This window comes from Nymphaea colorata, unplaced genomic scaffold, assembly GCF_008831285.2.
Source record: "Nymphaea colorata isolate Beijing-Zhang1983 unplaced genomic scaffold, ASM883128v2 scaffold0654, whole genome shotgun sequence".
In the NCBI taxonomy this organism is placed as follows: Eukaryota; Viridiplantae; Streptophyta; class Magnoliopsida; order Nymphaeales; family Nymphaeaceae; genus Nymphaea; species Nymphaea colorata.
The window spans coordinates 12,501-22,500 of record NW_022205160.1 but is presented as its reverse complement, the minus strand read 5'-3'; the positions used below and the strand labels follow the sequence as shown (position 1 = coordinate 22,500).

Below are 10,000 nucleotides of genomic sequence, written 5' to 3'. Positions count from 1 at the left end.
CAAATCACATGTATGGGAGATCATATGCATCAATCGGCTGCTGTAGTCCCTCCTGTGCCTGGTCTTCCGCTGCTCGCGGACAGCGTCGGGAACTGTTACATCCGCCCTTGTAGCGCCTCAAAGCCGCCGACGAACGTAACCTCCCAAGACCTCTTAGTGGTAATGTAGCTGGCCCAAGTTTGGCCTTACAAAATTTCAACCCCGGCTGGACACAATCCCAGCTCAAATGCCCTTGGGTAAGGATACAAGGAATGGTTTACCCTTTGCTAAACTAGGTCTGAACCTACTACAACAAGTTGGGTTCGAGGCCGTACAAGCGTAGCGTACAACAATAGCTCATTCCTCACTCAATCCAGCATTCATCATTCGTATCAAACCATTCATACAATCCCTAGGACGTGCAAACCATCACCATGCACCCTAGGAAGGTCCGTAGTCCGGGTTCGTGTCCTTAGCTATCGAGCTTTGGAGGTAACCCCAGCACTACACGCCCGGAGGCAAGGCTGAAAACAAGTGCACCCGCCCTCGAATCTATAGGGTGATTCGGGTGCCTACCTGGCTGAAGCTAGTTCAGCAAGCGACCAAGGGCAAAGGCCAAAGCCCCTTGGTAATCAGCACGTCGGTCTTCGCAAGCGAGGTGCCCGTTCAAGTTGGTCTCTCCTCCTTGCTCAAGACATAGACAGCATAGTTACTGTTTTGTAATTCAGCAACTCAAGACGGGAGAAGGGATTGCACTTAGCTGGAAACGTTGGAACCCCTAGTGCTGTGATGAAGTAGGGGGAAGCTAGCGCTGACAAGGTGACAGCGTACACCCTTCTTCTCCCGGGATCAGCTCAGCACACGGTTGCTGGACTGCTCCTCCTTCTCAGCAATACACTCCAGAAAATGAATAGAGAAGGTTACTGTCGAAAATAGCAAGGAAACGGAGTATTCCCAAGCATCGTTAGGAGACTTCACCGTGAGAACGTTTTACCCCTGTTCGTTGTTGAGTTTAGGGGGAGGCAAGCGCCGCTTAGCCCGGCGTAAGCTATGTCTCCTAACCGGTGTAGCTGCAATGGATTAGGCCCTGCTGTCCGCAACACCTTCCACCGTTGGGCTACAATGCACTTCAAACAAGGCGAGCGAATCACTGACAAAGGCAAAGATTAAGAGCAGTATTTCGAAGGTGGAGAGGCGTCACCAGATTGAGGATTAAACCCCTGGAGCTAGACGATGAAGGGGTGAGGCAAGCTTCGATTGACGCCGAAGCACGCGCGCTGTCCTGGACAGCTTAAGCTCCCTGGTTCTCTGGTGAAGGTTCTGGATTCTCAGGCTTTGCCGATCTTCCAAAAATCATTAAAAATCATCCACAGCTCGGATTGAGCTGAAATTTGGTGGGTAGCTGCCTCTGATGATTATGAAGGGACGCTCCAAAAATCACTGCAATCGGAGCCCTCTAAGGTCAAGTCGTTGAAGGCTGAAGGCGCCGAACTGTCACAGTCAACAGGCTCTGTTCAGGAACAGAACAGAACGCAGGCGAGTTCCAGAGTAGTCCGTCTTCAAAAATTCATTCCCGTTGATCCAGACACCCAAAAATCCTGAAATTTGGATTGAAGGGAGCTGATACACCAAGGTTTGGACGCCCAAAAGATTGGGCCCAAACAAGACCTCCTTGGGCAAGACGTTGAGCAGTTTTGGAGCTGGACGCCGCAAGGTGGAGCTCTGTTCAGGACGACAGGAAATGGTTCAGACAGCTTCGGCTTCAGATCCTCGTTCCAGTCATTTCCTTCGTCCAATGAATGCCAAATTTCACCGGGAGACTCCTAAGACACCAAGGAAGGAACTCTCAAGAGGCCCGGCTCAGATTCGCTCTCAGGTGATAGCTCCTGGAAGGCACGCGACGCTGCAGCAGTGTTCATCCACTCAGGCGGGTGCAGGAAGGATTCCAGAGCTTCAATCGATTCTCCGGTTGATCATATTCAATCAAAATGTTAATCAGAGCATTAGATATCAGGAATAGATCAAGAACAACAGGATTGATCGAATGAGGATAGTCAGATCACCGGATTTGGTGGTTTTCCCCAAATTCTAATGAAGATGGGGGCGCTGCCGCCGTTCGGGCGGAGATTGCAGAATTCCACCGCCGTTCTTTTTCAGATTCAGGCCGTCGATCATATCTCAGTCATCCGACGTCGGATTTGGGGCCTCCTTAGCTTGAAATGTGCGTAAGGATGTTAGGAAGGCAACCACAGTGGCCGATCGTCGAGATTGTACACCATTTTCTTCAGATTTGCAGGTTTCCAGGGACTGGTCGGCGGCAAAATTGGGGAAAACAGTCCAGGCTATTCAAACTGCGATATCTCCCTCATTTCTGGTCGGATTTGACTCATTTCGGGTTTGTTGGTTTCGTATTGATGAGGGGAAAGTCACAGAAGATCGGATCGTCAAAACCCTCTCTGTATTTCTTCAGATTTACGTTTTATCAGGGTTCAGGGCCTGTTTTCCAGAAACCGGTTGAAGGCTATTCCGTTTTTCATTTTCCTTTCGATTCCTTTGCGTTTCTCCTCGATTTCTCGCAGCAATAACATTACAGAAGCAAGAGTAAACACATGCTACAGAAATCACTTAGTCTCCCATCGATTTAAATCCCTGCTCACAGTGTTAGACGAACGGAAGGATTCCGCCCGAATGCGCTGCTCACAATCAATAAAACCGATCGGACGACTCTTCAAGCCAGCGACAATCGCCCGAGCTACCTTCGGTGGATTCTAAACGAGTTAGAAGCACCTCCGGCGTCAGCAGCGTTAGAGCCACCTTCTGGAACGAACGGACAACTAGAGGAAGCCGTGGGAGATCAAGGCTTACCTCTTGAAGACCGCCGGATGTCGTTTTCAGCAGGGAAGGCGTTGCTGAAACCAGCGCAGCCACATCCGCTGCTCTCCCTTGACGAACGCAGCCTCACAGCAGCTCCGTGGTCGAGCTACCAGCACTCCGATCGTCTTCTCCACGGTTCCGGCCAGGGGCTTCACAGAACCTCCGTTTTCAGCAAATGGGAGAGGAAGAACTCGCAGCCGAGCGTCCGGTGCTGGCCTCCGGCGCCAGCCCTCTGGTTGCTCGACTTTCCGACCGCACTCCGGCGTCTTCTCCGGCCAATGGCTTCTCAGAGAGGAAGGGAGTTGCAGGCATTCATGGGGGAAAGCTTCTCAGCCTCCATGGGAACAAACTCTCGTGCGAGAGAGAAGAAACTCTATTTCATTATGCAAAAACTTAGGGTAAAAGTTCCATCACTTAGCTTATAAAGGCTAAGTCACTCGGGACGCCCCTGAACCGTCCCGGTACAAGAGCAAAAGCTGAAATAAAACATGTACAAAGTGAATCGGTACGGCCGAGACGGCCTACCAACAAGACTCCAACTCGGGTCTCCCTTCCGCTCCTGGGTGCTGCCTCGATGCCTCGCTTGGGTCCTAACCCACTTCGTCTAGACTCGGTCTAGACGGCCTTCGTATCTGCCCGTCTCAGTTTCCTGGACTGTCTCTGTTCCGGACGTCAGGACATCCTCTGTGCCTGTCCTGTGGCTGTCCGTCCTGTCTGTCAGCTCTGTCTCTGTTCTGAACGCCTGAACGACCCCTGTTCCTGTCCAGTCCGTGCGTCCTCCGTTTGACAGTCTAGAACTCGTCAGTCTCTGTCCAGAACACCCTGTCTCCATGTCGTGTCCAGCAAGCTGAGCCCCGCGTGCTAAGTCCAGCCCACTCCGCTCGAGTACGTCTGGCTTGGCTTGGGTGGGCAGCGTGGCCTCACCGTGTCCAAGCGCTTTAGCATGAAGTCCTCCAATCGACGGGCTAGCCTCACTCGGAGTAAGTGCACGGGTCGAGTGTGGGGCTGTCATCTCATCAACCTCCCTTGGCCGCGTAGTACCCTCGCTCGTGCTCTCCTCCGCGATGGCTGGCGCGTTCGGGCTCTTGGCGTCGTCATCGGCAACCGCAGCCGTGGCCCCTCCATGGGTAACCTCCTTTGCGTCCCGGTCCCGCACCCTGCAAAACACGTTAGCCTCACAACAAAAGGAAGCAGGGTCAGTGGCTGCGGGTGCTTTCCCCGCTCGGCGTGGGCGCTCGGCGCCCTCATCTCTCGGCAGCCTCGCGACGGCGTGCTGGCCCGCGCCACCTTCGGCCGTGCCCGGCCCACTTTGGCGCTCGTGGCCGACGCTCGCCCGGCGTTGTAGCTGGCTGGTCTCGTCACCCGGTCGGCCATCGGCGGCATCGTTGGCAATCCTCGGCCAACTCCTAGGCGGACCTGTAACAGATCCACCCCCCTTAGAACGAGCTTGTCCCCAAGCTCGACCTTGGCAGTCCCCTAGGGTGAACCGACCACTCTTATCCAGCGAGGCCTTGCTTCTAGCTGGTCCATAATCCCGCTGCAACAGCCCCAGTAATGTCCTTCGCTGGTCTTGATGTCTTGGGTTGTCACTTAATATCGCTGCCCCATGCAACCTTCCTCGATCATAGACTTGGCCTTTAAGCCTCTTAGGCCTTGCCCTACAACGCTCTCCAAGTGCTGCCAATTCGTTTCCCAGTTTGGCCTTGAACCATCCTATCAATAGTAGAGGGTAGCACGGTCCATAATCGATCGGGAGTCGTCCAAGTTGGGACTCCATTCTCTTGTGAAGTTCCTTGTAACATTTTGTTGCCGACCCTTGTATGGACTTCCCATGGTCAAAAATCAGCCTAACTTGTGGGTGCACTTCAGCCTTAAGATAATGTGCAAACGTTGGCATGTGAAGACTATTATTGGTCTTAAGAACGAAGGTGGTGTTTGGGAGTTGCTTCAACACGTTCTGCCCAAGATCTGCCCATTCTAGCTGGCCACAGTTCCCATTCTTACGGGCTGAAAAATTTGTGTTGTCATCGCCATCCTCCTTAGATGATGCCTCACTCGCTGTGAAGGTACTCCATGGTATTGATTCCAGCTGATCATAAAGGGTTGCCGCTACCTCAATGTGGTCCATAGGGGCGAGCTCTTTGTCCTCATGGATTTCAGCATTCTTAATGTTTTCATTTCGCCTTTCTAGAGTTTGATGCTCACCCGTTTTCAGGTCCTTTAATAAATCTGAAATTTTATCGTTAGAAGTCGGGAATTGACCGGTTGGTTTCTCACGGGTTGCCACAGCCTCATCCTCTTCATCCGATTTATCCGAATTCTCAGCCTGCTCTTGTTGGGGGCCATTGCCTTGCCCATGAGCTGGCGCACTTAGGAAGGTTCTTTGCTCATTCTGTCGTTGGAAGTACATTTGCTCTAATAGTTCGTCATTCTTCGCTACAATCCGTCTAATCATGGTCAACGCATCAGTTAGAGTGAAATGGGGCTTCTCGGCTGGTGGTTGCTCTCTAATGGTGGCTGTACCATCATCACCCACCTTAGCTCCCTCGGGTGCCTTAGCAACCTGTTCTTTCTTGCGTACCATGGCTGGACTTATTCTCAAGACGTTAGCATTTTTAGCGGGTTCAAGCCTTGCTGGAATTGGCATCTTGTTCCGAACAGGAACACGACTGCTGGTCGTTTTTTGTTGCTGCATTTTATCGGGTTTGGTAGAGGACTGAATCTTCCTTATTGCCTCCCGCAAATTATACGCTGCTGGTAGGGGATCTTTCAATGGTTCCTTTGAAAGTTGTTGATTTCGGTTCTCTGTTTTCAGTGAAGGACCATTTACAAAGTTGCTCCTTGTTCGGGGCTTAGGCCTCCTTCCTAAATCTGAGGTTGCCAAAATATCTTTCAGCTTGTTCCCTTTTTGCTGATCTGCCCGGTTGTGGATTTTCTGATTTTTATTTGGCTTTGAATGGCTGCTGGTTGACTTAAGCGAAATGGCAGTAGAGGGCTGTAAGCTTGCTGCCTTCGTTGGCCCACACCTCAAGGGGTTCGTTGAATTTTGTGGGCTGTAATTATGCAATCTATTATGACCAACTAAGGGCAGTAGTGGTTCACAATAGTTGGATTCCCTCTTGTGAGTTGTCCCACTACTAGTTGCATACCCGAACGTGAAGTTGCTGATTCGGGGGTGATACAACCTTGTTTTAGCCAAAGTGAACCCACGATACTCATGGGGTGAAGAACTGGAATGGTCATTAGGGGATGGATCCCCATAGTCGTCTCCCCATTCTTTGCAAGATTCATCACTTGACTGATCCTCGATTTCATTGGTAGTCAACCGTTCATCCTCACTATGTTGGCTCGCTTTGGAGTATTCATCTCCTTGATCGGAACTCTCAGAATTGGTTTGTTGATCATCACCTTCCTCTTCATCCATCTCCTCAATAGGATTGCAGTCCTCACTAGCGTAAGATGGCTCATACTCATCCGAATCACTATATGAGTTTTGTTCCTCATATGAGCTGTACCCGTAGGCGGGCTCTTCTTCTTGGTTATGGGCTAATCGTTCATGGATGACTTGCGTTTCTTTCATGAATGCCGCTTGCTGGGCTGTAAGCTGCTGTATAGATGTTATTAAAGTGCTTAAGTCAGCTGAAGGAAGTGTGAGATGAGGTTCTACATGAGCAGCGGTAGCTGCCTCCTCAACTATTTCGGTTTCCTCAACTTCTCTAACCGGTTGTTTCTCTTTGCGCCACATGGCTGCGATAGAAACTCACTTTCAAGATCGAATTTCAGAAGACTAAGCTGCTCAAAACCGTGACTCTATGCTGCCTTAGCTGAACCAAACTGAACAAGAAATCCCACTAAGCCGCTCTGATACCAAACTGTTACATCCGCCCTTGTAGCGCCTCAAAGCCGCCGACGAACGTAACCTCCCAAGACCTCTTAGTGGTAATGTAGCTGGCCCAAGTTTGGCCTTACAAAATTTCAACCCCGGCTGGACACAATCCCAGCTCAAATGCCCTTGGGTAAGGATACAAGGAATGGTTTACCCTTTGCTAAACTAGGTCTGAACCTACTACAACAAGTTGGGTTCGAGGCCGTACAAGCGTAGCGTACAACAATAGCTCATTCCTCACTCAATCCAGCATTCATCATTCGTATCAAACCATTCATACAATCCCTAGGACGTGCAAACCATCACCATGCACCCTAGGAAGGTCCGTAGTCCGGGTTCGTGTCCTTAGCTATCGAGCTTTGGAGGTAACCCCAGCACTACACGCCCGGAGGCAAGGCTGAAAACAAGTGCACCCGCCCTCGAATCTATAGGGTGATTCGGGTGCCTACCTGGCTGAAGCTAGTTCAGCAAGCGACCAAGGGCAAAGGCCAAAGCCCCTTGGTAATCAGCACGTCGGTCTTCGCAAGCGAGGTGCCCGTTCAAGTTGGTCTCTCCTCCTTGCTCAAGACATAGACAGCATAGTTACTGTTTTGTAATTCAGCAACTCAAGACGGGAGAAGGGATTGCACTTAGCTGGAAACGTTGGAACCCCTAGTGCTGTGATGAAGTAGGGGGAAGCTAGCGCTGACAAGGTGACAGCGTACACCCTTCTTCTCCCGGGATCAGCTCAGCACACGGTTGCTGGACTGCTCCTCCTTCTCAGCAATACACTCCAGAAAATGAATAGAGAAGGTTACTGTCGAAAATAGCAAGGAAACGGAGTATTCCCAAGCATCGTTAGGAGACTTCACCGTGAGAACGTTTTACCCCTGTTCGTTGTTGAGTTTAGGGGGAGGCAAGCGCCGCTTAGCCCGGCGTAAGCTATGTCTCCTAACCGGTGTAGCTGCAATGGATTAGGCCCTGCTGTCCGCAACACCTTCCACCGTTGGGCTACAATGCACTTCAAACAAGGGCGAGCGAATCACTGACAAAGGCAAAGATTAAGAGCAGTATTTCGAAGGTGGAGAGGCGTCACCAGATTGAGGATTAAACCCCTGGAGCTAGACGATGAAGGGGTGAGGCAAGCTTCGATTGACGCCGAAGCACGCGCGCTGTCCTGGACAGCTTAAGCTCCCTGGTTCTCTGGTGAAGGTTCTGGATTCTCAGGCTTTGCCGATCTTCCAAAAATCATTAAAAATCATCCACAGCTCGGATTGAGCTGAAATTTGGTGGGTAGCTGCCTCTGATGATTATGAAGGGACGCTCCAAAAATCACTGCAATCGGAGCCCTCTAAGGTCAAGTCGTTGAAGGCTGAAGGCGCCGAACTGTCACAGTCAACAGGCTCTGTTCAGGAACAGAACAGAACGCAGGCGAGTTCCAGAGTAGTCCGTCTTCAAAAATTCATTCCCGTTGATCCAGACACCCAAAAATCCTGAAATTTGGATTGAAGGGAGCTGATACACCAAGGTTTGGACGCCCAAAAGATTGGGCCCAAACAAGACCTCCTTGGGCAAGACGTTGAGCAGTTTTGGAGCTGGACGCCGCAAGGTGGAGCTCTGTTCAGGACGACAGGAAATGGTTCAGACAGCTTCGGCTTCAGATCCTCGTTCCAGTCATTTCCTTCGTCCAATGAATGCCAAATTTCACCGGGAGACTCCTAAGACACCAAGGAAGGAACTCTCAAGAGGCCCGGCTCAGATTCGCTCTCAGGTGATAGCTCCTGGAAGGCACGCGACGCTGCAGCAGTGTTCATCCACTCAGGCGGGTGCAGGAAGGATTCCAGAGCTTCAATCGATTCTCCGGTTGATCATATTCAATCAAAATGTTAATCAGAGCATTAGATATCAGGAATAGATCAAGAACAACAGGATTGATCGAATGAGGATAGTCAGATCACCGGATTTGGTGGTTTTCCCCAAATTCTAATGAAGATGGGGGCGCTGCCGCCGTTCGGGCGGAGATTGCAGAATTCCACCGCCGTTCTTTTTCAGATTCAGGCCGTCGATCATATCTCAGTCATCCGACGTCGGATTTGGGGCCTCCTTAGCTTGAAATGTGCGTAAGGATGTTAGGAAGGCAACCACAGTGGCCGATCGTCGAGATTGTACACCATTTTCTTCAGATTTGCAGGTTTCCAGGGACTGGTCGGCGGCAAAATTGGGGAAAACAGTCCAGGCTATTCAAACTGCGATATCTCCCTCATTTCTGGTCGGATTTGACTCATTTCGGGTTTGTTGGTTTCGTATTGATGAGGGGAAAGTCACAGAAGATCGGATCGTCAAAACCCTCTCTGTATTTCTTCAGATTTACGTTTTATCAGGGTTCAGGGCCTGTTTTCCAGAAACCGGTTGAAGGCTATTCCGTTTTTCATTTTCCTTTCGATTCCTTTGCGTTTCTCCTCGATTTCTCGCAGCAATAACATTACAGAAGCAAGAGTAAACACATGCTACAGAAATCACTTAGTCTCCCATCGATTTAAATCCCTGCTCACAGTGTTAGACGAACGGAAGGATTCCGCCCGAATGCGCTGCTCACAATCAATAAAACCGATCGGACGACTCTTCAAGCCAGCGACAATCGCCCGAGCTACCTTCGGTGGATTCTAAACGAGTTAGAAGCACCTCCGGCGTCAGCAGCGTTAGAGCCACCTTCTGGAACGAACGGACAACTAGAGGAAGCCGTGGGAGATCAAGGCTTACCTCTTGAAGACCGCCGGATGTCGTTTTCAGCAGGGAAGGCGTTGCTGAAACCAGCGCAGCCACATCCGCTGCTCTCCCTTGACGAACGCAGCCTCACAGCAGCTCCGTGGTCGAGCTACCAGCACTCCGATCGTCTTCTCCACGGTTCCGGCCAGGGGCTTCACAGAACCTCCGTTTTCAGCAAATGGGAGAGGAAGAACTCGCAGCCGAGCGTCCGGTGCTGGCCTCCGGCGCCAGCCCTCTGGTTGCTCGACTTTCCGACCGCACTCCGGCGTCTTCTCCGGCCAATGGCTTCTCAGAGAGGAAGGGAGTTGCAGGCATTCATGGGGGAAAGCTTCTCAGCCTCCATGGGAACAAACTCTCGTGCGAGAGAGAAGAAACTCTATTTCATTATGCAAAAACTTAGGGTAAAAGTTCCATCACTTAGCTTATAAAGGCTAAGTCACTCGGGACGCCCCTGAACCGTCCCGGTACAAGAGCAAAAGCTGAAATAAAACATGTACAAAGTGAATCGGTACGGCC

General features: G+C 51.0%; 1 protein-coding gene across 2 annotated transcripts; it reads right to left on the bottom strand.

Annotated features, from left to right (window-relative positions):
- Positions 1 to 108: 108 nt before the first annotated feature.
- LOC116245349 (uncharacterized) lies at positions 109 to 6,613 on the bottom strand. Of its 2 annotated transcripts, XM_050075516.1 has the most exons (3): positions 2,587 to 6,613; positions 1,181 to 2,530; positions 109 to 1,082 (listed from the first exon to the last, which is right to left on the bottom strand). In XM_050075516.1, exon 1 carries the CDS (start codon positions 6,596 to 6,598, stop codon positions 3,458 to 3,460), a length of 3,141 nt encoding a protein of 1,046 aa, XP_049931473.1. In that variant the 5' UTR covers positions 6,599 to 6,613; the 3' UTR covers positions 109 to 1,082; positions 1,181 to 2,530; positions 2,587 to 3,457. The 2 variants fall into 2 exon arrangements, with proteins under 2 accessions (XP_049931473.1, XP_031472827.1); XM_031616967.2 differs by having other exon boundaries at positions 1,181 to 6,613.
- Positions 6,614 to 10,000: the final 3,387 nt, after the last annotated feature.

Coding starts and splice junctions, on each gene's coding strand:
- LOC116245349 (XM_031616967.2), bottom strand. CDS start 6,598: ATGTGGCGCAAAGAGAAACAACCGGTTAGAGAAGTTGAGGAAACCGAA.